The sequence below is a fragment of the Rhipicephalus microplus genome, chromosome 1 (assembly GCF_043290135.1).
Source record: "Rhipicephalus microplus isolate Deutch F79 chromosome 1, USDA_Rmic, whole genome shotgun sequence".
Classification (NCBI taxonomy): Eukaryota; Metazoa; Arthropoda; class Arachnida; order Ixodida; family Ixodidae; genus Rhipicephalus; species Rhipicephalus microplus.
The window spans coordinates 237781547-237809525 of NC_134700.1; the positions used below are offsets into that span (position 1 = coordinate 237781547).

The 27979-nt window shown below is 46.8% G+C and overlaps 1 protein-coding gene across 2 annotated transcripts in view; it reads right to left on the reverse strand.

Moving 5' to 3' along the window:
* Positions 1 to 27979, reverse strand: part of LOC119166221 (A disintegrin and metalloproteinase with thrombospondin motifs 7-like) — a 129457-nt gene that overhangs the window by 76162 nt on the left and 25316 nt on the right. Inside the window, exons 2-4 of one of the 2 annotated variants that reach the window (XM_075891662.1) lie at positions 22367 to 22749; positions 10158 to 10347; positions 9052 to 9242 (exon numbers count right to left, since the gene is read on the reverse strand). In XM_075891662.1, coding sequence (XP_075747777.1) covers positions 9052 to 9242; positions 10158 to 10347; positions 22367 to 22749 — 764 coding nt within the window. Of the gene's footprint in view, positions 1 to 9051; positions 9356 to 10157; positions 10348 to 22366; positions 22750 to 27979 lie in introns of those variants that run through there. The other variant, XM_075891663.1, reaches the window with a different exon arrangement.

The following is a 27979-nucleotide window of genomic DNA, read 5'->3' on the forward strand; positions in this document are numbered from 1 at the left end:
CTATGCGTCACCTAGCAACGCGTTAGAGGAAGGAAAGAAGAAGACACGATTAAAAACAAAATAAAATTTCTTGGCGAGAAAGGATTTGAACCCGCGGGTACCCACGGTCTAAAAGCGATCATTATAACCAATCGGCCATCAAAGTTCGCCAAGAACGGCGAGTATTTATTGGTGTCCCATGACTGCATAGCTATGAGAAAGAGAACAACAGAAAGAAAGAAATAAAAACAAGAAAGAAGAACATAGCGAAAGAGATGGAGGAATGACGAAAGAGATATGAGGTATACGGAGTCTCAACTTGGTTTCCCTAGGCTTAACTGCCCGTCTCTATGTTAACTTGCCTTTATCTGGGCTTAACTGGCTATTCCTAGTCTACAGGCTTCCTTGGTATGCTGAGGAAAGCCCCACCGGTGCGAAGCTGCCCAAATTTTTGGATGCGCTGACACTTTCCATTATGCTATAAAGAACACAGCGATCACCATTACCACAAAACACGTGCGCAAGAGCTGCCATTATCCAAACTCTCGACACAAACAGTGACATGCACATAAACATCGCTCTCCGACGTGTTTATCCGCTTTCATTGCTTTGAAAAGCAGAGCCGACGCCACTCTATGTTTTTTACAAAGCGCAGAGAAAACAGAAACGTTGGGTATACGTTGAATTACACGCACCCAACATATAACCAAGCCCAGGTAAGCCCCGGGTATCCCAAAAAGAGTATGCCGCTTTACATACCCTTTTCTAGATGGGAAGGACGTTATTCTACAGAAATTACTTGGGCGCAGTAGCAGTCAACTACTCCACGAAGGCTCGTGCAAAGCCTGCATTGCCCTACGTACCTACTCTGAGCAAGCACACCTAAAACATTCCTGGAAAAGGACGAAGTCCCGTAAGCATTGAAAATAGAGCTCAAAATTAAATTACCCCCCCCCCCTTCCCGAAAATTTTCCCTCTCAATCTCCTCGCAATTAAATTGAAGAAAGTTATTGAAAAAACGTCGATGTCTTCTCGCTTGTTATCGGCCGCGCGCGGTTATAGCTAGCAAATTCAATTTGGTGGCGCAGACGAAAAGCGATATAAATAAGAGTCTGTATTGAACAAAAAGCAGGCGGGAAAAAGCGGCGCGCCGATGCAAGCGCGCCCGAAATTGAATGCACGGAAAATCACTACGTTGCCTCTCCCTTCCGCGCCTAGCATGAAATGTCTGCACGTTTTTATACACGCACGAAACATAAGTGATAGTAAATAACGCGAAGCAGACGAAATTCGACGCGCTCGCGACGAGAACACCGTAATCTCATGCCGAGTTCGAAATTCGAAGAAGATTTCTGTGCAGTAAACGAGACGAACGGGTGGAGCAGCTTCAGGCCCCTACGTGGTCAGCCTAACCACCCCCTGAAGTAAAACACCAAGACCAACCACAATGTACTGCACTGAAACAAAACATCTTACCGCGCCTCAAGAACGACAAAAAAATAAATGTTTAGAACTAGTTTATTCAATTATGGTAGTCGCTTGAGATATTCCTCGTGCTTCGTGAGCATTTTGAGAGTACTTCGCTATAATTCCAATACACACAGATAATTGATCAGGCAAGTTACAAATCACCTATGTCGGGGCAAAAAAATACCGCACAGGCCAAACGAATAGCTGGGGAAAGGAGCAAACGTTGAACTCTAAATCGAATTTCACGCGTAATAACGGTAACTTCGGCAAAACCTAAAGAATTTACCACGCAGACAGGGTAGACAGTGTAGATAGATACCAATATTTGTTTAAGTAAATACGCTGTATGAATGGTTCTCGATGGCCTTTTAACGCTACTTTAGCTTACAGACAGACAGACAGACGGACAGATAGATAGATAAAAATAAATAAAGAAAGAAAGAAAGAAAGAGAGAGAGAAAGAGAGGGAGAAAGAAAGAAAGAAAGAAAAAAAGAAAGAAAGAAAGCAAGAAAGAAAGAAAGAAAGAAAGAAAGAAAGAAAGAAAGAAAGAAAGAAAGAAAGAAAGAAAAAAAGAAAGAAAGGAAGAAATGAGAACTACCTCTGCATTTAAATAAAGTCAAAACAACTGCGAAGAACATTGTACTTCTAATGATGAAGTACAGCCACAGCTGCACTTCATCTTTTCCTCATCTTCACACATGCCCGTACGACGCTGCTTCTCCGTTATGAATCGGCCCATAACATCTATACTATATAAGCACACTTCCTACATACTAAGCAAACTTCCTGTAATTATGCAGGCACTTAGCGCTATGTATGCTGCTTACAAACGTCCTTAGGCCATACATGCTAGTCCTTTATTGCTTATGGCAATTTTAGACTGTGATAAAAAGAAAGTGTCGGGAAAGTCTTGTGCTTCACTGCAGCAAACTGCGGCCGTGTTTTACTGGCTGGTCATCCATCCGGGACGTTGGAAGTACCAGCTGGTTCAAAATGAAGAACAAGCAAGATACCGGGAGTCAACCGTGCTCAGCTGCTCGCGGGGGCTCGTATCCTGGAGAGAGCTTCGTAGCGATTTTTACGGGGTGCGATTCTGTGCGTGCCCTGTGCAGATTTAGCATCGCATATAGCTTATAAATAGGAGGCAGGATAGAGCTGCTGCTGAGAGTCTACCGATAGAATTTGTGCAAGCCAACTCCGGCCATAGACGATGCCCGGCCATTAGGTGATCACAACGCTTCGATGCGGCGCCGCTCGCAACCTAAACGCGTTTCCCTCCACATCAGGTGCTTGAAATGGTCCCATGGAGGAAATGGCCGCAGTATAGAGGCACCTCTTTCCAGGCCGTTTAGGGCCATCAGGTTTCGACGGGAAATCGAATCGTCCGGGCTATACTCACTTATAGCCGTTTCGGATCTTCTATAAGCCAAACCCGAAAGTCGTGCCCCGTCATATTTCTAGCCATTCTTAACGGTCCATTACCAACAGCGGCCGGTTTAAAGCCCATGGGCGCACCCGCAGCCGTGGCGCAAATTTTATCAACGGGACACAATTATTAATGCGTCGCGGGAAACACTAAATAAAACTGCTCGCCAATCTCGCTCGTACATCGGTCATCGTTAGCAACTGGCGTCAACTACGTGCTGGTTACAGTCTTCAGTATAACCGAAGTGCTCAGCCCATGTGGTCGATGTCGTGCCATCTGCGCTGAACATGGGCTGGGGCAAATATATGCAGTACGAAAAAGTGTATAGTTGGAAGTGTGAATTTAGTGATATGGTTTAGCTAATGACGACGAGCGGCTGAGCAACGAATCACGGAGAACGCATGATTCACTTCACCAGAGTCCGCATGAAAGCATTCTTACACACTCGTACGTAATTTCACTGCAACTTTGCCCGGCACACATTTTTACACCGAAAAGGGTTTAAATGGGCTTGTCCTATGGGCGACACCCTAAGGGTGTCAACTCAGCACCTTCCAAAAAGGGTGCTTTCCCATGCACCCTTAGAATAGGGTGCACATGTAAAAAAACTGTAGGGTGTTACAAAAACAGCGTGGCTAACAGGCGTGTGCATGTACACAACTAAAAAGAACGTTTCAATGGGTGTTACTTGAACGTGGTGACGCATGCGGAAGTTGCAATAATTTATTTATTTATTTTCAATACTGCCAGTCTCATTCCGAGACCATAGCAGGTGGTCTTTCCTTGTTTCCTTGTTTGTGCACTTTGCCAGTACGTATCAATGGCGCAACCATCGTATCATTCGTGGAAAGATGAGAGAACAAATTAAGACGAAACAAAGGCACTCGTCAACGCGTTTCACTTTGTGACCCTTTAGTACGTCCCCCCATCCCACTCCACGTCATTCGTAGATTAAGATGGCCACACACTGACTTTATAGGTGAGAAGCGAAGCGAGGCTAAAGCCACTCGGAAAGAACTCGCTTACCGCGAAAACAATAGGGCCAATTACCGGCAAGACGCAGAGGATGAGCGCGTGCGGGACCGCAACACGGACAAATGTGGGCTCTGCCGAGGTTAATTAGGCGAGCCTGCACTGGGCACTGTCGCCGTACAGCGCCGGCGCTTCAATTCGAAAAGACCGTTCGCTCAAAGCTTATCAGAAGAGGCCACGCGACTCGGGCTATCTAGTTGCACGCAGCGGTTTCGACAGTTACAGCGAGAGCGAGCTCTATCGCTGCGATATTACGCGCATCTCGCCTCTCCATCATCCATCACCTCGTGATAACGTTGTATCTCTCTTTTTTCGGTATATTAATCGCTCTTGCCAAGCGCGAGCCAGTCGGCCTGCTCTGAGTAACATCGTCCGCCATCTCGTTTCGCTATGGAAGCTCAGCCTCACAGTACGTGAAGTACCGAGTCTGCGAGAGACATTAGGGATAGATACTGGCATGAAGCAATTAAGGGAGGATAATAGGGAAGCTGTGGTTCCCGATTGGGCCACCGCACCTGCCAGCCTATACCGAAATCATTCCCCATTGCTTCCTACGAAAAAGAACACAAGTAATTAAGCGAAGGAGTGAGATAAGGAGGAAGAGGGAGAGAACAGAAACTGCAAATCGTTTTCGACGCACCTGACGGAAGACGATACATTCTTAGCAACACGTGTGTACCTGGAACGTGTACAGACGCCAACGTGATGCCACTTTTTTTCACGCTTAGACAGCGAGATAAAACAGCCACCCGCCTATTGCTTTATATATATCTGATTTCGTGAAACCTAAGCTCAACAAGATACACCCCTAGTCATAGAGATTAAAAATCATTGAACGAATTTGTCGTCAAGCTTCCACCTCTTCAAGCATCCTTCTCCTGCACCGTCTGCTCCGTCTTTTATGTACCTCTGTATACTGCACACTATATACTGCACTAAGTACTATAGCATATACTATACTATACCATACACTATACTATAATATACATTACTATACTATACTATACTATAATATATTATACATAATATAAGGTATAGCATATACTATATATATGTATACTATAGAGAGTGGTTTAACCATTGCACAACCATTCGATTAAGCAACACGCAAGAGTTATTGTTAGAGACGGGGCCACATTACTTCGAAAACATTCAGAGAGAGAGAGAGAGATGTAGAGGATGGCCACGAGGTTAACCAAACATTTTAAGAGACGTAACAGCCATGCAGGTGATGAACGCACAGCGCACCTCCGTAGTACTCAATCTTATTTTGATTACTCAACGATTACTTCAGCCATGTATGCTCTACTTTGTGTTCAGCTACGTGAAACTGTCGCTGAATGTGCACCGTACATGTATGAAATTTACGGAGCATTTATCTTCACAAAGACTCTTAGGGACACGCCTCCTTTATAAATAATGTCGTTATAACCAAATTAATATTTTCTACCCATTTCGCCAATATTTCTTGCATAATTTGCTTAAATACCTCATTTAGATTTTTTTTACTGCATAACGTTAAACTCAATTTATGTATCTCCCCATATTACGCTTCCACATGTATACACAATACTACCTGACACAGTAATGAATCACTTATTAAGTTTGCTTCGAGTTCTGGGTTCACAGTTGCATAACTCTGACCTATTACAATTACTTTCTCTCACGAATAATAAGCTATTTCTCACTGTTCATTGTTTTCTTCGGATCAAATTATAGTACTTATCACATTTGAACTTGTCGTTATTGTCATGAAGACGCTTAAAGGCTAACTCTGGCGATTTTTCGACCATGTCAAGGTAATGGTGTTCTTATGTTCATGAGACACTCTTCTCACGAGCTCAATAGCTGAAATGCTCAGGAAATTTGAAAATAATTTTAATAAGCGAAAATGTGCGAAACCAAAACCAAAACCTGACCGGGCGCCCTGTCTTCGTATGACGTACTATTTGTTAAGAACCGGAGGCGGCATCCTGGTTCCGAGGGCACGTAGTATGAAAGCTGTGGAAGCCAAACCATCGAAGCACCAAACACCAGAGAGGAAGGGATAAAGCTTTCCCGTGCTATACCCGTGCTATACCCGTGCTATACCCGTGCTATACCCGTGCTATACCCGTGCTATACCCGTGCTATACACGTGCTATACCCGTGCCAAAGACCGACGCCATCGCTTCGTGGACAGCACAATAGACGCTGTAGTAGCCGAAGTAGCGACGCCATCGGCTGCGTTACTTCGGTTGACATGCCAAACATGACGTCACACAGACAGTGTTGCCAACAATTCTGGCAAGCGAGGTGTGCTTTTCGAGGCAATCTTTAAAATTCCTTTGCAAACAATCAACGCATCTATCAAGCCTGTAACTTGGCATAAATGACGGAAATGTGCAAAGGAACGTACCCAGCGAATTTCATTGAGATCCATTGACCTCGAAAAATCGCCGGAGTTGGCCTTTAAAGGTTACCGGCTTTCGCATCTATTGGAGAAGAGCTTAGTTGTGCTACATACTAAGACGTACGTTTTGCCAGCCTCTTGGTACCGCGATCACGGACGAATAAACAGCTACACACTCGGAATTAAGTTTCTTCGCTAAACGTAACGGTAGCGCTGTTGCAGAAAAGCGTCAAATTATGTTCAACCAACAGCCGCAAGTGGCAACGAAAATCTGATACACGGTGTCCTGCGAGAAGGAACGCAATACGCGCAAGAAAACGCAGGCAACTGGGGGCTTTCACTGCATTGCACGTAACTATACCACGGTTCTGATGCACACCGCAGCCATGGTCTTATAGCCGCCCGGGACGCAAGGATTGCCGAAGGTTTTCTGGGGTTTCCTGCTTTGTCTTTCTCCGACAGGGAAGCACAAGATAAAGACGGGGACGGCTTCGGTGAACACTGCGAGCGAGTTTCCCTGCAGCTTTTAGCGTTATTGCGTCCGTCTCCGGTCTCCCTCGAGAAATAAATCCGGTCATGTAAAAAATTGCCTCCCAAGGAGGTAAGCGATCAACTCTCGACTTTTCCCAGGGCCTCCGAGATTTGATCGGAGCCGTAGGGAGAAAATTGGCACGTGACTACGAAGCAACGCGTAAAGCGTTTATCGCCTTCACGTTTTTCAAAGAAATAAAAAAGAGAAAAAATAGACGCAGGCTTAACTCGTTCATTATTCCTTCTTCCCTTTCCTCGAGAGAAATGAACGCCCCAGAAAACGCGTCATTGCGAAAGGCACTGTGGCGTTCAGTGAGTTTCCTTCCAGCACATGCCATCGGTATAGAATGTCGGATTGGTGTGCCGTCTCGGCTATCTCATAACGCGGTGTTGTGATCGAGGGGTTCCTCCGTTCGTGTTGGATTGAACCCCGAGGTAGAACAGGCAGGGGACGCACATCAAGGGCGCAGAAAGAGGTCTAGAGCAAAAAAAAAACAACAAAAAAACACGAAAATGATACTCGGGCAATAAAAAAGGGCGGAGGAAGAGAAGAAAAATGAGTGAGAGAGATCGCGAAGAAATACCTACACGGTGAAAAATAATCGGCCTTTCTCGGCCCGACCATTCGGGTACGGGAAAGCAAACGGCCGTTATGTTTCCGCCAAGCGAGATTGTGTAAAAGATATCTGCTTCGGATTGTATCTTCCTCATAAGAAGTACGGCCTGCCACGTCTAGACAAGAAGTCCATTAACTTTTCTCTGCGGAATAGCTTGCGAGCGTGCAGAGAACTGGAAATACAGCACGATTCATGACGGACTGCGTAATAGTTTTCAAAAGTAGCGTGTTGCCTTCGGGGAACGTATACTAATTGAGGGTCTCGCTTTTCGAATAGGTACAGCATCAGTATTTATGTGTCCTGGAGTATCACTGTAACAGCGGGTGAAAGGAAAGCGGAGTCCTTTAATGTATGGCATCTCTCACAAAACCGTTTCGAGCAATGCAGTTTTTGGGCGAAAACGCTAATTGTATTTATTTCACTTACTGGTCACTGCAGCTAATGAGTGCGGCAGGGCTTTCGCCTACTTGCAACGCAAGAGGAGTTTAGCGGTTGCCGAACTTCCTAAGCTTGTCCTCGTCCAATCATATACCGTTTTTCTCGCCTGTCGGCGCGCGAGAGACAAGATCACAAGTCGATTATCGCGAAAATCTAGCGAGTCTCGTCTTTGCGCAAGCTTTTAAAGTGAAACTTTATTTGTGAGCATCTTCCTAACTTTCTTGACTGTGGCTGCTTGACTAGTATTACCGAACACAGACCCTATCGCCACACAGAAAATTAGTCAAGGCTTTTTGCGTGGCAGTGGCCTATTGAATAGACTATAGCACCCCCGCTCTTTTTTTTTCCTCTTCTTTCACGTGTATACCCGTTTTTTCACTTTCCTTCTCATCTTTCTGCCCCCTTCCCTTAGTGCAGGGTATACCAAACTGGATGCTACCGTTCTGGTTGACCTCCCTGCCTTTCTCTCAATTTATTCCCTCTCTCTAGTCTTGCCGAATAGGCCATACTGCCACCATCCCACAACCTCGCCAGTTATCGGAATCGCGAGTCATAGCGTAACTAACATGATGTCACTTTAAATTATATAATAAACTGCTACTTTATGCGTCTAGCCATTTAAATTATCTTCTAATGTTGACTTTGTGTCTGCGCCTAACTTGCGGTCTACACTATCCTTTCATCCCAGCCAGCGAAGGACATTAGACAAAGTTGGTCAGAAATGATCGTAAATATTGTTGACACCGTATCATTGAGCGTGCGCACAAGGAGGAAGGGGGAGGGGGGGGCGCTACTCCCAACACTTCGTATTCGAACTGCATTCTGATCGTATGTGCTTCAGTGGGAGGTGGTACAGAAAAAGCATAGCGGGGGGGGGGGGGGGGGGCTGTGGTAAAGCTTCACCAACATCGCCCCCCCCCCCTCAATAGAGAGCCTTGCGCACGCCTGTAATCGAGCCCGTCACAAAATCGCGGATCGACGAAGTTCTGCAAGACTCACCGGTGTCGTACGTGTACCATGAGCGTCGGGGCGAAGACGCACGCCGACGGGCGCGCACATTACCAGCGACGCACCGCGGCACGTCAAGATGTAGTTACCGCGGCGTTTCACAGGCGCACTCGTGCCTCCGACTGACTCGAACGACCGACCCTCGGCTTTCACTCACCATGTTGAGCACGGTGAGCAGGTAGGTCTGTAGGTCTTCGTTGGAGTAGTACTCCACCATGGTGCGGTCGGCCACCAGCAGGGTCTCCACGTTACGCTCCAGGCTCACCGAGCGACGACTACGTCGACGCGGCCGGTGCTCCCGAGGCCCAGCGCGGAACCCTCCGTGGCTGTGGGCGGGCAACGCAGCTCCTGCGCGACACGACCACGGGACCGCATGCAGAAGAGCTCGGGCTGCCGTTCTCTTTCCCCGAGCAGCGGATGCACAAAAGCATGCTTGGGCACCGGGACAGTACATACCAGCCCTTGAGGAGGAAGAAGAGGAGACAGAAGAAGAAAAAAATGGGGCACTCGTTACTCTGAGCTCGATTGTCCGAATCAGTACAGAGCCAAAGCTAAAGGACAACTTACGCGTGCGCGAGGTTCGAGGGGAAAAAAAAGATAACGCAATTTCTTATGACGAGTAAAGAACGCGTCAGTTTGAGGGGATAACCGTAGGTTTACACGGCAGTCTGATCACAATACAAGCCTAGTGAGGCGTTTTATATGAAGAAAAAGCGCGGGCATACACGCAGAGATGTGATCACCGGCTGTAATTGAGTTCTCCTGCAACTGTTTGGCAGTACGCTGATGAAACAGCTGCTTCTGTTGATGTTGCAGCGATGGTCATGTTAGAAAGAGGAGGCAAACATGGCCCAATATAAAAAAAAGGGATCAATGTGATTTGTGCGACAAACTACCAACTTTCCAGGAAAGTTCTTGACTGCTACATTAATCCTGACAGTGTTCACCTACATGTGTCGAACTAACACCAGCTAATTTAAAATTAAATTTCCGATGCCGCTTAGTACAAGAAGTACAGGTTTCAAGCGTGATGCTGTAGCGGATGGCAGAAGTTTGAGTAAACGTAACGCGTCAGTATAATCACTTAAAGTGACAGGTTTTAAGTTGAACGGTGTATACTTGCTATTTGGTACAATTACTTTCATACAGGTATTTCATACGTAAGACCATTCCTTACCAGTGCCCATTTTACCTTGACGCATCGCAAACGACCTACTCAACTAAGCTTTCGCGTCTGTCTCCACGCTCCTCTGGGCCACTCACCGTTGGTGGCGCAGAACGACGAGGACTGCTGTCCGTCCTGAGCACGTGACATCCACTCGTCAGGAAAAGCGCCGACATTTCCCGAGCTGACGGAGCGCTTGTAAACGAGATGAGGCTGAGGGTCGTGTCCCTGCGGTGGCTCCAATGGCTCCACGAGGTAGTCTTCGCGCTCGGTACGCACAAAGCCGGTCTGCCAATGGGGAAAAGCACAGTCAGGAGACGGAGGTAGAAACAAGGAAAAGGGAAGTTCAAAGACAGTTCAGAAAGAAGTGGGAAGTTGTTTGGCTTGCTGTACATAAAATTGGGGGAGGAGGATAAACAGGTCACCTATAAATTGACGAGCAATTTTTATTTACAGAGCCTCTCCCCCCCCCCCCCCCCAAAAAAAAAAAAACAGCACGCTCACAAGGGTTCTTCCGCAGACAACTCAAAATTTGTTTTAAAGAATTGACTCGAGGGCGAGAGTTATCTGCTTCGTCATCTTTTTTCCAGTCGAGTAATGACTTCCCCCCTCCCCATTTTTCCTTTCTGCGCTAACGGGCTTTTTTGCACTGTCACTGTGGTGGGCCAACGTTTGACCAAAGGACGACATCGTGTGACGATAACGGCATCATCTAACGTCTTAGTGACGTAACTACGACGTCAGGAATTATTTATTTATTTATTTATTTATTTTCCAAATACTGTTAGCCTTTCGGCTGTTACAGGGGTGAGACCTACTAAAAATGTCAAACATCAATACATTCAAATCATACAGCAATTCAAACAGCAACACTTGAACTTGGAATCGTTACTTGACATACATAGGAAACACCGGCTTTGAGGCTGAAGGAAAAACAGTGCAGTCGTAGTAAGCATACAAATAAATTGTAATAAATTAACATAGTAGACCATGCTTACTGAAAAATATTTTTGAGCCCTTCCTCAAATTCTTCTAATGAATCACAATGAACCAGTGGTAATGGCAAAGCATTCCACTGACGAATTGTTTTTGGAAAAAATGAATTCGCATATACATTGACACGCTGTTGTGGCACTTCGTATGTGTAATCATTTACATTTCTCAGGTTTCTTCCGCGGCGTGGCGTTAAGTATTTTGTTGTGTTTATGTTCAATTTATTTTTTGACAATAAAAACAAGAACTTCATCCTTGCCAATTGCCGTCGTTCAGCTAAAGTGGGCAGTTGAAGAGAGCGTGGCATTTCTGTTACTGACTCAGTCGAGGAGTACTTTGAAAGAATAAACCTGGCAGCTCGCCTTCGTACTCTTTCTAGCATATTAATGAGGCCGATTTTCGAGGGATCCCACACAATGCTGGCATATTCCAATGTTGGCCGAAAATACGTAAGATATGCTGCTAGCTTAACGGGAGTCGTAGCAAGTCTTAATTTTCTTCGCAAGTACCATAGTTTTCTCTCCGCCACCGCACAAATGTTTTCCAAATGGGTCCTCCAATTTAGATTACTGGCTATTGTTACACCTAAATATTTTATTTCATTGACGGTAGACAGGCGGGTAGAACATAGAGTGTAATTGGAATAAAAGACACGCTTACTTTTGTTTGTGACGCGCAAAGCAACTGTTATAGTTTGATTTATTTCCATTTTAGATTCAATGCACCAACTACTGACAGCATCAAGAATATCATTAAACGTTTTTTGGTCAGCTTCACTGTGTATTTCTTTATAAATTAGACAGTCGTCTGCAAAAAGTCGCACTGTAGTACTTCTATCTATGCCGCATGAAATGTCATTTATGTAAGTTAAGAAAAATATCGGTCCTAAAACTGAACCTTGCGGTACCCCTGAGGTAACGCTTAATAACTCAGATTTGAAGCCGTTTATTTCTACATATTGTGTTCTGCCTGTCGGGTACGCACTTATCCACTGTATTATGTTATAATTTATGCCTAGGTGTGCTAATTTATTGATTAACTCCCTGTGAGGAACCTTGTCAAAGGCTTTGGAGAAGTCGAGACATATTGCGTCAATCTGAACACTATTATTTAAGGCACGCGTGAAATCATCGACTGTTTCTATTAATTGGGTTACAGTGGATAAATTCTGCCGAAAACCATGCTGATTAGGAGAAAATGTTTTTGTGCTCTCAAGATACGTGTACATAGCTTTGGATATAATATGCTCTAAAAGCTTGCAGCATACACAGGTGAGGGAAATTGGACGGTAATTTTCCACCTTTTGTTTCCATTATTGCGATCTGTGACGTAAAATGGAAATAGCCATCACGTGATGATATTCTTTTTGCGTCACTCATATTGACGCCACTGACGCCGACTGTCCGTTCGATTGGGCATCTAAGGATTTCGCCTTAATAGAATAAAGCACAGCTTGCGAACAAGTCCTGGCAAGCGAACGAGCGTTTCACAAGTCTGCGTGCATCGTTTTGTCAGTGCTGCCATGAAAATTTGGTCCAGCCGACGCAGTTTGGGCCCGAAACATTGGAGAGGGAGAAGAGTGGCTGCCTGGCACTATCAAACAATTCAACAGCGTCAGATTATGATGACCATCGAGACATCAGCCGGGCTACTTGAGCGCGACACGGACCAGGTTAATCTGAGGGATAGCTCCACTGCTGCGACAAGCGGAGCAGTGACCGGGTCATTCCCTGAAACTGAAGTCAAGCCTAATGAAGCCCCTGACACCGAAGAGTCTGGTGCACCTGCGTAGCGGCGTTCGACGCGAGCTAGGAAACCAGTACAGCGGTGTGCACCACAAGAAGGAAGGACTGCTGGAAAGCCCCGCCGCGGTGGTCTAGTGGCTAAGGTACTCGGCTGCTGACCCGCAGGTCGCGGGTTCGATTCCCGGCTGCGGCGGCTGCATTTCCGATAGAGGCGGAAATGTTGTAGGCCCGTGTGCTCAGATTTGGGCGCACGTTAAAGAACCCCAGGTGGTCAAAATTTCCGGAGCCCTCCACTACGGCGTCTCTCATAATCATATAGTGGTTTTGAGACGTTAAACCCTACAAATCAATCAAAAGGACTGCTGGAAAGTAGATTGCGCTGTACGCGCACGCGCATAACCGCCTACAGTTAGAGATAGTGTTTATCTATGCTTGCACTGAGTCGCACCCGATTGTACTCGATATCATTTCACGGTGACTATAAAAAACGATAGCCGCATCGAATGAAACGTTCTTGTTCGGGCAGCTTTCGTCTGGTTCACTTCTTGGATGCTGCGCGCTCCACCCATCATCCCGATGTTGCAGTTAGTACGCGGCAAGGATCTACTGGTGTCTAAGGGGGCACCGTCGGCCAGTCGCAATCTCCGGTTCACGTCGTCACATCGCGACAGCGCTGGCTTTGTCGCAAGTAGACACTAAGTGCGGCAAAGCCCGCTTGTCAGGCGGCAACTAGCCAAATGTTGCGAGTCAACTACGATTTTAGCGGTAGACACGGATATTAAAGAACAGGACGAAATGGAGGCTCGAAACTTGCTGAAGAAAGTATAATAGAAGCTAAAATAAATGTTCGCAATCATTTGAATAAAAACAAAAATGTGGCCAAAAATCATCTTACGCGATCATTTGACGATACAAAGCGTGTTTGTAATTAAATGACGCAGCTCTGTTTTTCCCCCGTCGCTACTCCCTCGTTAAGATCTGCTCCGCAAGGTTTCCCAACAATCCCAGCGTCTCGCAATCTTTTAATAACCTCAATCGATTTTGATTAATTATAGAGACAGATACAATTAGCAAAGCGGAAACCGGGCGGGGCCATTGCCTGCAAATTATGCAAGGCTAGATCCGCTGGCTACCTACAGCATCCTAAACTAAACTTAACTATTGCCTGAAAGAAAATTAAGGGTACAACTCGGTGCTCACGCCACGAGAGAGAGCGAGAGAAATGAGGTTTATTTGCAAGCGCCGAGAATGCTGCCACGAAACATCATCGCTTTAAAATGCTTCGTAAAAGGCACCCTACAACTTGCAGTGTACACAACCAAATTGGACGCCAAGATTACTGAAGCGTGAAGACAGACGCGACAAAACATCTGGCAATATGGGGAACGTCATAAAATGAGACGACGACAGATTACTCGATAGAGAATCACCAGCTCGTGAAAGATTGGCGCCTTACGAAAAGAAAAGGAAACGTCGCTCTGCCAGTGGGACTGCCAGCTACTCCCCGTACGATGAATTCTACTGCGATATAAAATAAAAATAGTAATGCGCCTGCATCGATTTGTCCCCACTTGTTGCGACCGTTTTAAGGATCTTTGCTGAACTGTATGTAGATACACTTATAATGCGATAGTTAGTTCATAACAGAAAAATATATTATTTCAATTTTGATAGTCACAGTGAGCGATGTGAACGAGCAGTATCGGCACAACTCAAACTAATTTAATCACGCCACGTCGAAGGAACAAAACAAAAAAAGAAGGAACTCATCCTTTAATCACGTGACTGGCATTGATCGATTCCCTGATTATGCGTAAACACAGTCAATCACTCGCCTCATTTTTCGGACGAGAACTAGTTTATAGCTGAACTATGGGAGAAGTGAAGGCTTCGGAACTTTCCTTTTTAGATCGGTCAGAACTTCGAGCTGAATTATTCGGCACTTTAAACCAGATTTGATGGAGGCGGCCGTTCGATGGTTAGAAGAGCGAAGCGCATCATTAAAGCCGACATTATCAAGATTGATGAGCCAATGCTTTGTACGGAAACCATTAAAAATAATGCACAATTGTCTTCATAACCAATATGGGCAAAAGCAGCCGATGCGCTGCTAGCCGGCGCTCGGGCACAGAGCTCAAAATCCGCCCTAGCAAAATTTAAACTGCATCTCAAGGCGAAGACTACTGAATCAAGAAAAAATGAAGTAAACATAACAACTTTCGTAATGGTTATTATCTAGAGTCACCAAATTTGCGCCTCCTCCTATTTAATAGAGAATGAAAGAAAATTAAACACGCACACACAATTTCACGAACGCCCTACTTTTTCTTCCACTCAAGTAATTCCGTAACCTTAATTGGAGATATTCGAAAGTGCGTTCGTCAGTGTTTCAAGCTATCATTTTTTTTTAGCTTGACGAAACAGAGAACGAGATTCGACGCGCCTGTCAGCAAATCAGAAAGTTTTGTAAAAATAAGCGTACTTTTCATCGATAATTAGGCATTATATTAGGTAAAAATACGAGGAAGCATAAAGGACCTGGCTGGTATACTTTGTTTATCTAAAGGCTAAAAAGTAGGTATAAAACGACAATTGATGAATAGAAAGAAAGAAAGAAAGAAAGAAAGAAAGAAAGAAAGAAAGAAAGAAAGAAAGAAAGAAAGAAAGAAAGAAAGAAAGAATCGTTTCGTGTAAGCGGATCTGCCCAACGATGCAGAGAAGAGAGAGCGAAAGCGAGGAAGAGGCTATGGGGAGGAGGTGATCTCAAACTAATGTTCGGCAGAAACAATCAAAGGTTGCACCGGTACAGTTCGCTTTTGGAAAAGGGCAGGCGAACGTCACCCGTTCTATAATGACGAGCAGATCCAAATGAGCGTGTGTGCTCACGCGCGTTAGTGCAGCAGGAATTCGCCCCGAGGGCGGCGCTGGGAAACGTTCAACGAATCGGGCTCTCAGGCGTGCATGCACCATCCCGCACCGAACCTGGCTGCTTCTGTCAGCGCGCACTGGCACACACTGCAGCCCTCCTCCCCGGCGGCGCCCAACAGACCGAGGGACCCACGCAGAACGGCTCTGATTGAAGCACGCGCGAGCGGAAGAACTTTGTACAGCGTTATTTAAGCGCACCAGGGGGCACTCCGTGAATGAACTTGAGAGAAGGCGGAAGGGGGGCAACGTTTTGTAGCGTCTTTAGTTCGCCAAATAGCAATCACTTTCGCGAACGCTCTCGATAGAAGCCATCGAACAAATGCGATTCACAGGAAACAAACGGCACCGTATATCGATGTCGGAAACTTAGTTGAATGACATTAAATTAAACGTACAGCGGTCTTTCAAAGAGCGTATTCGTTCATTCTGTAAGTTTTTCTTTAAACGCTCTAAATTATATGAACACATGTGTGGGCCCATCGTGCGCCCATACAGATGAGAACACCTGAATGCTCTGCACCAAACTTATGAGCTCCAGTGGCAGGATGTCATATATATATATATATATATATATATATATATATATATATATATATATATATATATATATATATATATATATATATATATATATATATATATATATATATATATATATATATATATATATATATATATATATATATATATATTGTACATACAGAGACTTGACGGCTTCCGCTATACTGGTACGAGCGTCACGCGCGAATTCATAAAAGCTATTACTGAGGACCGGTGAGCGTACTCCACAGGGATTCATGCACCGACACGATTGGGAAAAGTAAACGTCAACACGTTCACCCACCGGACATATCAAACTTCCCCTGCAATAGATCCCACTTTGTGTCGCGTAGCGACAACCTGTATTAACTATGTTCACCATAGCCATCGAATGGATATGAAGAGACATCGACGTGCATTGTCCATCATCTCATTTCCAAGATTTCGAAGCAATGCGGTAACAATGAGGCGGGATATGGGGTCACATACCGCAGACTAACAACGCCTGCCACCTTTCTCTATCCCGCAATATTGTGCTTGTTCATAGGAATGCAACCTCGTCTTTTTTATTATTTTTTAACGGGTCATGCCCGACGCGTTTCTGGGATAGGAATCCGAAGCTGACAGTGGTGTTTCATTGTCACTGGCGCGACGTGCGATACACCTAAAGAAAACGGAGCGAAAGGGTTGTATGTAGATATTTTTCTGCTATAACCTCAAGCGCACTTCTCTGTCGGTGACACGAGTCGGGAGTCGCGCTGTCACGAACAACGACGCACCGATTGCTCTTCGCATCCCGGAAATCTAAAGCAGTGTGGTCTTTTCTAGATTCAATTCTGCTTGGCTTCGAACACAACGGTTACCGCTTCTTCGCTCTCTTCACGCAGTGGATACTCGATTTCGGGTCGCTATTGCACCACCTATCTTGTTTCCATTTATTTCTTTCGTATTCTTCCCTAAAGCCAAAGGAACGGCCACTACCCAAAGGTGAAGTGCGCGGTGTGCACCTCACAGTTAGACTGTCGTGCTAACATGACGTGTTCGATACGCAAAGCACGTCACTGGTGTACAGCAACTGAACGTGATTCAGAAAGCGCCTAGGCGCATGCGTTTGTAAAATGAAGACGAAATATTTTACTACATTCAAGTTAGTTATCACGCATGCATGCAACGTAGTCTGTATTTCTCTCTCTTTCTACTTCATTCTATCGCTTTTTTTTTCTCTTTCTGTTTTTTCCTCCCTCTTTCTCTCTTGTATTGCTCTCTCTTCCTTTTCTTTCTTTTGAGTTTGTTTCCTTCTATCTATTTCTTGAAAACCTTTCTTGCCCTCCATTTCCACATTTCCATATCTTTCTCTCTCTCTTGTTTCCTCTATCTCAGTACTTGTTATCTGTCACCCGAGTTATTGCATCCCACGCCGGACAAATCGGTGCTGCGGAAGATCGAGTGCCGGGCACCCGTGTTTGGGGAGCGAAACAGATGAGGAAGAGGAGAGCACGCACCGGCCGAGTAATTGGATTGCACGCGCTGGACGCAGCTGTGAATTCGAAGGAACAGGCGGTTTGTGATAGTTTTAGGGCCGAAGCTCCCTAAGGTCGATGTTTGTCCGTCGTCGTTGGCGTTGTTGTGCACCGTAGCCACCGCTGATAATGTCGATGATGCTGGTGACGATGAAGAACAAGCGCGTTCCAGACTACACATTCTCTTTCAGCCATCACGGCACAGCACATGCAAGGTACCCACTATTACACTCATGACAATGATGATCACGGACAACTGCCTTGTGCTGTATATGACGTCTCGATATGCTGTAGATGCATTTCGTATGGCTGGAAACGACCAACAACCACCAGGGGAACGTGCCCAGACCTCGTCTTTGCCAACTTCAGGCTAGATACGATACCACACAGCAGTAATAATGAATTCAAAACTAAATTCACAACTCCACACCACATACAAGTTATGGCCAATAAACATTGTATGTAACTGAACAAAGTTTGACACTCGTTCATGTGTTTAAGTGTTCAATGTCACGGGTGATTTGCGGTAACACCGAACGATCTGATTGCTTTGCCCACTCATCATCATTCACTTCGTGGATATGTTTTTTTTTTTTCGCACATCTCAGCGCCTAATCTCAAGCGTGAAAACACTTATCTCCACCAGGCTTTTCTAGAAGTGACAATTGGCTCAAGCAGCTCCGCAGTTAAAACTCCGCCAGTAACCGAGCGTCACGCCAGGTAGTGCAAAAAAGGATATAGTTAAACCGTGCAGTCGAGTTTTCCAGGGTGACTGCGGCGCCAGAACGCAATGTCTAGAGGAGTGAAAACGCAATAATAGGTTGGGGTCAGTCGAAATGGAACGCGATGCCTGCGTCTCCCTGCCCGCGTGAGGGCAAATTAGGAGTGCCCCAAACGGTGATCCTGCTTGTTCCAAAGGAACAAGCAGGATTTCGAACAGGCTAGTCAACAATCGACCATATTCATACTATCAATCAGGTAATAGAGAAATGCTCAGGATATAACCAACCACTATACACAGCCTTCATAGATTACCAGAAGGCGTTTGATTCAGTAGAAATATCAGCCGTCATGCAGACACTGCGGAATCAGGGCGTCGATGAAGTATATATAAACATTCTGGAAGAAATCTACAGGGGATCAACTGCTACCATAGTGCTTCATAAAGAAAGCAACAGAATACCAATCAAGAAGGGTGTAAAGCAGGGGGACACAATCTCCCCAATGCTATTTACCGCGTGCTTACAGGAGGTTTTCAGAAGCCTAGAATGGGAACAGTTAGGGATAAGAGTTAATGGAGAGTACCTTAGTAACCTGCGCTTTGCCGTTGACATTGCATTGCTGAGTAACTCAGGGGACGAATTGCAACTCATGATTACGGAGTTAGACAAGGAGAGCAGAAAGGTGGGTCTTAAAATTAGTCTGCAGAAAACGAAAGTAATGTACAACAACCTCAGAAAAGAGCAGCGCTTCGAGATAGGTAATAGTGCACTTGAAGTTGTAAAAGACTATGTCTACTTAGGGCAGGTAATAACCGCGGAGCCAAACCACGAGATTGAAGTAACTAGAAGAATAAGAATGGGGTGGAGCACATTTGGCAAGCACTCTCAAATTATGACAGGTAGATTGCCACTATCCCTCTAGAGGAAGGTATATAACAGCTGTATCTTGCCGGTACTTAGATACGGAGCAGAAACCTGGAGACTTACAAAGAGGGTTCAGCTTAAGTTGAGGACGACGCAACGAGCAATGGAAAGAAAAATGGTAGGGGTAACCTTAAGAGACAAGAAGAGAGCAGAGTGGATTAGAGAACAAACGGGGGGGGGGGGGGGGGGAGTTAAGGATATCATAGCTGAAATCAAGAAGAGGAAATGGACATGGGCCGGGCATGTAGCGCGTAGACAGGATAACCGCTGGTCATTAAGGGTAACTGACTGTATTCCCAGAGAAGGCAAGCGGGTTAGGGGGAGACAGAAGGTTACGTGGGCAGATGAGATAAAGAAGTTTGCGGGTATAAATTGGCAGCAGCAAGCACAGGACCGAGTTAACTGGCGGAACACGGGAGAGGCCTTTGTCCTGCAGTGGACGTAGTCAGGCTGATGATGATGATGATGATTGATGATGATGATGATGATGATGATGATGAAACGGTGAATGTCAGCGAACTTAGGATGGGCTAGTGCCTAAGGTCCCTATATCTAGGGACCTTACTAGTGCTAGCAACGCAGCGCTCTCTGGTCAGCGAACAGTGCCGTCCTGTCGTCTCGCTCTTGCGAATGTTTGTTTTTTGCGTTCAAAATTCTTTGTCAACTATGCACCACCTCACCAAATTTTAAGTTTTGTGAAACTATTATGGCTTCCGCGTGTGAGGTGGACGCTCTCTGCATGTATCCCCCAGGACCACCACGAGTGTTGCAATTGTTGCTTAGGCAACCTCCGTTTTCCGCGGCCTCCGAACGAGTGGACCACGTAGCTCGGCTAAACAATCGCGGCGTTGTTAATTCACACTGCGACACGTGACCAGAATCTCATGCGTGGAAGAGCGCGCCCAGACTGTAGAGGAAGCTAAAAGAAACATACGCACACAGCACTGTGTGCGATTCTTTTAGCTTTGTGTCCTTTCGAGGTTCTTTGTTCCACGCTCATTGTGCACCAACTTGCCTCAACAACCTGTGTTGAGAATCTCGTGCACAAGCGAGTTTTTTTTTTTGTCCTTTTCTTTTATCTGCCTGCGTTTGAAGGGGATCTCGTGCCTCGAACGACAGTGCCGTGCCGGTGTGCTTTCGTATAGATACCGGCGCACTCAAGGTCGGCAGCACTCTTGTTCCCGATTAGATATCGCCCCAGGATCTTACGATACCGCCCCCCCCCCCCCCCTCGTTCACTTACTCTGGCGCGCGCCTACACCCGGAAGCGTTCACAACCGGACAATGTGGTTCGTAAGGAAAAGGAAGAAGGCACCTAATTTCTGTCTGCCTATAGGCGACACGGCGCAGTGCCTTATAGGGGTGGGGATAAGGAGGGATAAAAAGAATAGAAGGAAATAGATGAAGAAATAGAGAGGCAAGCGACGGAAAATAGAAGGAGACAGGAAAGTGGGGATCCGGTGGAAGCAGTCCAAGGACGTGGCACCACAATGCGAGAGCTGCACGACGTCAGGAGACCGCGGAGGGCGAACCAGTCGGCGGGAGCTACGCTGGCGTCGGAGATCGCGAGGGCACGACCGTCCAGCTTGAAATCCTGCGAGCGAATCCAATGTGTGCGCGGTGAACAAGAACGATTAGGCCGGGACGTGGTGTGGGAATCGACGCTCCGGGTTGCCGCCATCAGACCAGCGTACATCATGGTCGCAGCGACGCCACCGTCATTTAAAGCGCTGTCAGGTGTCGCTAGAAAGTGTGGTCTACAGCATCCCCCTGACATGCTGAAAGCAGCGCGTCGGTCAAACCGGCCGATGAGTGGACGACCGGTTGCGCGATCACAGTAATAACGTTCGCTAAATAATTAGCGGGTATCTATAGCCCTGTATAGCAGCACGCGTGACACTCATGAGTGCAAATCCCTCTTCTAAAGGTGACGATTGGTGGGGCGAGGAGGTTCTCAATTAACGCGAGAAATAATTGAGGCCGCAGAAATTGGGAGACTTGGCAATAACTGCGTGAGCATTAAGTCCATTGCCTAGACGGAAAAAGAAATTCACTATTTGTCCTGCGCGCATGACCGTCGAAAGTGACGTGGGCTGATTCCCCATTTTGGGTTTTTGCAAGTATTGACTTGCAATGTTTTGTTGACGTGTTTTTTTTTCTTTATATTCTGCTTCGTTTCGGAAATAAACTTCAGTTGTAAGTTCAACGCTCATGCTTGTTTCTTCCTATCCATTGCCGGTTGTTGCGCTGTTCTCTGTATAAACAAGTAGAACGTAAGCAGTCATTGCGATAACGCAGAGTATGCGTAGAGTCAGGCAGGCATTCAGCCTTCGCGGCTGCTTGCTGAGCCATACTTTTTATTGTCAAAATTGCATGGAAAAGAAAGACGCCAGCCCCGACGACGTATTTGATGATGGATGGACAACATTTGCCAGAAACGGGCCTGCCAAACGCTACAGGATAGATTTGACAAGCCCCTGCAGACACTCGCACGATATACGACACCAGTTAGGCGTCGAAAGTGTACTCGAATTGTATTGCTTTAAATCAGAATAATTTCAGACAGACTCACGCTAATTTTACGTCAATAGCATTTAATAGCATTTAGTGTACCTTCGGCGAACGTAAAAGGTACTTATGCAATACAGGACACGAGTTTGCTGTCGGACCGTGTCTGAACCAAGTCCCGAGTGACATCGATCACGGCGAATACTTGGATTCCCCTACGGTCAGTACCCCGACCACATCCACAGCCTATCTACAGCGAATTCAGCTTCGCAGGGACGAAAGCATGTGCCATGAAGAGCTGTTCCCAGGCGCAGTCAAAGCAGACGAAAAAGGAGACGTTCTTGCAGCCTACGCGTACAATCACCGTGCGCTGCAGGGGCGCGCGGCGCGCATGAAAGAGAGACAGCCGAGACGGCGAAAGACCCACCAGGCCATTGCAGGTAGACAGCGCCAGGCTTCCGTTCCCACCACGCAGGGAACCCGTGTAGAAGCAACCCGGATTGGATATCCGGGTCAGGTTGCGCACGCCGTAGCTCGGAGACAATCCGAAGCCGATCCGGCGTTCCAGAACAAAGCCTGGCGCCAGCAGGCGTCCGTTGGGCTCGAGGCGAAGCAGCAGCGGCGGCTCGGCGCCTGGCAGCGGTAACCGCACGTGGAGGCTGGGGCCTCCCAGCTCCGGGGATCTGCGCCGGCGGCGGCCGGAGGCGTGCTGCACGTTGGCGGCATGGTGAACCGCGTGGCTCAGGAAGCGGCCGCCCGCGCTGACCCGCTGCGGGTGCACGACGGCAGAGCCATCTGCCGGATGCACGTCTGCGAACGCCGGGAATTAGAAAGTCAACGAAGACGCTTCGTACAGAGGTCCACGACAGCACGCGTAAAAGAGTGCACGGAAAGACTCGTCTGCATCGAGTTTCACACGACAATAGTACGCATATTAAGAAGTGACCGCTTGATTATTTGATTAATTGATTAATCATTTGATTGATTGATTGATTGATTGATTGATTGATTGATTGATTGATTGATTGATTGATTGATTGATATGTGGGGTTTAACGTCCCAAACCCACCATATGATTATGAAAGACGCCGTAGTGGAGGGCTCCGGAAATTTGGACCACCTGGGGTTCTTTAACGTGCACCCAAATCTGAGCACACGGGCCTACAACATTTCCACCTCCATCGGAAATACAGCCCGCCGCAGCCGGGATTAGATCCCGCGACCTGCCGGTCAGCAGCCGAGTACCTAAGCCACTAGACCACCGCGGCGGGGCAAGAAGTGACCACGACACGCAAACGGAGAAAAAAGTAAATGTGTAAGAACATTAAAAGCTGTTGCGACGTTACGCATCTCACTGGTGGTATAGAGAGACGCAGAAGTGCACGCACGCACATACACACACACATACACACACACAGGTCCACGAAGAAGCCGATCGCTCAAATAGTGAGAAGCAGGCGAGGAAAGAAGAAAGGAAAGAAGAAACAGGAGGCATACTGGTATTCTATACCCTACACTGATGGAGGGAATGGGGGAGTTCGAAAGTTAAAGGCACAGAAAAGAGTGAAGGGGGCGGGGCATACGCACACAATCCTCACAGTCACAATATTGCTATTGGGTCTACAACCACCAGTGCAAGTCTGTTACATTCAAGAATTTCAGCAGACAAGAGTCCACACTGCTGCTAAAGTTCGACAGAAACAGCGCCCTGCGGGCATACTGGGTACATCATAACGCTTGCGCGAAGAGAAGCACGCCAATGCCACCGCTGACGTCGCACTTTGACGGTGCATGTTCGACAGGACGACAGAAAACCATCTTCGGCGCTTGCCGGCGTTCAATAAAAATTAAAAAAAGAAAGGATTGGAGAGAGGGAGAACACAACATTATTGTCACCAGTTTTTGTAAAGGTACGTGATCCGCCAGACCAAGTGAGCCTGGTGACCACCTCATATATGTCCTCCGTACGACCTAGAGCTGGACTAGTGCTGATCAGCCTCTCCTCCCACCCCTTGGGGGAAGGAGTGACAAGGATATTGGAAGTCTTCCCTTCATGTAGTCCCAGATAAGGTGGTTAACTGTGGCTCAATGCGGGTCAATCGTTTCGGTGTCTGGCGCTTGCATGGTTACTGCGGCGTGATTTCAACTGCCTCGACAAGCGGTGACATCGTGGTGTGGTGTCAGGGCTTCGTCTGTGTGCCCCCGTATCAGAGGCAGGCTGAACATGTAGCTTCACCTTGACGTTTGCTCTCTGTTCAACTGAGACGTGTATACGATTGATTGATTGATTGATTGATTGATTTGTGGGGTTTAACGTCCCAAAACCACCATACGGTTAGAGACGTGTATACGACGATATTGGCAACGGTGTGTCGATTTCTGCACTGTAAGCAATGAAATAAATAAACAAACTTAGTTGAAACACCCGAGGGACTAGTCTAAGGAAGTCCTAAGACCTCCTCAACCCCAAATAAATAAACAAGTGGCAGGAACAGTGACACTGCACGTGCAACTCGTGCCGCTATCCGATGCTGCGACGCCGGCTGACAGCAGGCACCCATCGCGCGATGCGTGTAGGAGAACAAAGGCGTCACACAATGCCAGCGACGGGGCGCGCCAGGAGTTCACCGGCAGCGCAGGGCAGACACGTACGCCGGCTCAAAACAGCACGCAGCGCGTCATGCAAGATTGCGTCATGGTCCCTGAATGTTTACACGTGCCCGCGATCCACGACAGTGTCAAACCGCCGCGCGAGGCGCTAGAGATCACGCCACGCCAGGTGTGTGTCATGTCATGTGTTTATATACGAGTTCGCACTGCATGATGGTGCATTTCAATGCGTATCAGCGGTTTGTCCAGAACTTGAGTATAGGAAAAGTCCATAGATAGATATGTGTGGTTTAACGTCCCAAAACCACTATATGATTATGAGAGACGCCGTAGTGGAGGGCTCCGGAAACTTCGACCACCTGGGGTTCTTTAACGTGCACCCAAATCTGAGCACACGGGCCTACAACATTTCCGCCTCCATCGGAAATGCAGCCGCCGCAGCCGGGATTCGAACCCGCGCCCTGCGGGTCAGTAGCCGAGTACTTTAGCCACTAGACCACCGCGGCGGGGCTAGGAAAAGTCCAATTAAGCGGAATAAAAAAAAAAAAAGAGTACTCCTCGCGGGAGTGCGAACCGTTCAGAGAAGCGGTCGTTAAGGTGCGACGTATTCCAGCGAAGCTCGTTATATATAACACACGAAACTCGGTGGTTGTGCGCCGAAAATCTGGCGCCGACCTAGTGGCAAAACGCAGCCCTCCAAACATGTGCCGCTAACGGGCGCGTTTGATTGCGCCATCTTCCAGTAATTAAGGGTGTGCGAATAGTAAATTTTAGAACCAAATCAAATAACGATGGCGCCGAATCAAATACGAACCGAATATTATTCGAACAGTTTTCGAATAGTAAGGTGAAAATTTTCAGAACAGCCCTATAATTCCGCGACGCTTTACTTGAGACAAACGTTCATAAGGCAACAAAGGAACATTACGACTACTTTTAACTGAAAGGAAATATCAATTCAAATTGAGCAGTAACTAAACCTTCGAAATATTTTGTAACTACAGGCTGAAATATAGCAGTATTCAAGGTGGTAGTTTGTCAACAGCTTTTAAATAAAACTGCGAGTCACGTATTACGCAATTTGCATGAGTTGACATCATCGTGAATTTCATAGCGACGATAGTTGACTGCTGACGCTGCTGCTTCGGCGACACTGGAGTTTTAAGCAAGACGCGTATGTATCTGGGACGATGAAAGCGAGAAGAGTTACCCCTCGTTGTTCCCACGGCTCGGGCCTTGGAGCGTTTTCTGTCGTTTCTGATTTTGTAGCGTTAGCTACACTGAATAAACAATTGTATCGGGCGAGTTGATAAGGATCCATCTTGCTAGGAAGCGCAGCCACTATTACAAAGAACACACAACACAGGCGCTTAACTTTAACTTCAGTTGAAGTTAAGCGCCTGTGTTGTGTGTTCTTTGTAATAGTGGCTGCGCTTCCCAGCAAGATAGCTACACTGGCCTCGCTGAGCCAACTTCGCGTGGCACTGGTCTGCGCATGCGTAATGATACTCCGCCACCGCCTCGCGCGGCTCGCCGCCGGTGTGCGCGCAATTCGATGCGCTGCGCAGACGATCAGTGGTGTCACGCACCGGAGCCGGCACCTCCCTCGCACTCGGCCGCGGCCGCGCGCGACTCACCGCCGCCGGTGTGCGCTTTCCAGAGGAGTGCCGTCATAGCCTTGGTAGACATATGGACGCCGACGCGCGCGCCTTCCCTGTGCAGTCGCCATCTGACACTGCGCTGGAGCCGCTTGATAGCGCCTCTGACTGGCGTTTGCCACTGTGGTATAGCCATGGAGAAGGAGAGTGCAAATGCTGCTCAACGGTGCAGTAGAGCGGAGAAGCTTAACTCATCGGATCTCGAAGTAGTTGCCCGGCAAAATAAATATACATGTACCACATAATACGTATACCATGTGTGTGTCATTGGAACAGCTGTAAGCATGATAATCAAGCTAATCCTAGACACGCCGGAAAGCTAAGAATAATCAGCTGAACCTTTGCTAACGCTACGTATATCCTGGCATAGCTGAGCTAAACCACTGCCATTTTTTTTTCAAAGATATTCGAGAAAAAAAAATTCGAAATTTCGAATATGCGCTACTTCAATTCGAGTACAGAGTCAAATACGACGTTAGTATATTCGTCATTTGAAATTTCCGAATATTCGCGCACCCCTACCAGCAATCGATGCTCTCTCGATCGTGGGCTAGTCGACAATCAGCCATTTCTGATTATTGATTGATTCCCCGCCGCGGTGGTCTAGTGGCTAAAGTACTCGGCTGCTGACCTGCTGGTCGCGGGATCGAATCGCAGCTGCGGCGGCTGCATTTCCGATGGAGAAGGAAATGTTGTAAGCCCGTGTGCTCAGATTTGAATGCACGTTAAAAAACACCATGTGGTCGAAATATGCGGAACCCTCCACTACGGCGTCTCTCATAATCATATGGTGGTTTTGGGGCGTTAAACCCTACATATCAATAAATAAATAAATAAATCATTGATTGATTGGTATATGGGGTTTAACATCCCAAAACCATCATATGATTAAGTCATTTCTGATTAAGCAATCCGGTTTTGTCGAGGTGACTTGTTCTCATTGCATTGCCACGTGTCATCGGTGCCTGAATTTGGAACCGTATAAACTGTTGTTGAAGTGTTGTTCTGATAAACAAGTGGAGGAGAAAGAAAGAAAAAAAGACAGAAAGAAAGAAAGAAAGAAAGAAAGAAAGAAAGAAAGAAAGAAAGAAAGAAATAAAGAAAGAAAGAAAGAAAGAAAGAAAGAAAGCGTCTTCTTTCAAGCCTATAAATTGGAGGCCTTTAGGCAGAAGGAACGAGTCATCAGCCGCTGCACCGGAATTCCTCCCGGGCAGTCAATCATTCACACCTGCCAGTGCTCACATTCTTGTCATAGCCGAGTATAGCTGCCAGTTGCTACTTTATTGCAACTTTTTTCTTCTTTTTTTTTAATCTTCGTGAAGGAGTAAAGTGCAGTATATTGTTGCGCGCAAGGTGCAACCGACAGTCAGCCGGCGCGTGCACTGTGGAGATGCACCTTGATATAATAATAGCATGCTCGCACTGACACGCGCATCCCGTAGACGAAAGAAGTGTAGAAGTATAGGAAGGAGAGACCGTGCCAACACGCCTATGCCGTGCATGCGGAAGTCATAGCTGCACGTACACACCAGCGTGCCCAGCAATGCGGCTGCTTCGTCGAGCTTTTGACGCATGCACCAAGCTCGCGAAGCATTTACCAAAAAATGTGAACGTGTACGCGAAACGCCCCAGCACGAACAACGGCGCTACACGTAGGTATACCTTCATCCAGAACGCCAAATAACAACGGCCGAAAGACCAATGGGCGCCGCATTCAGTCAGCTGTTATGAAGCACGGAATATGTGCAGGGTGCAGACTACAGCGAACCTAG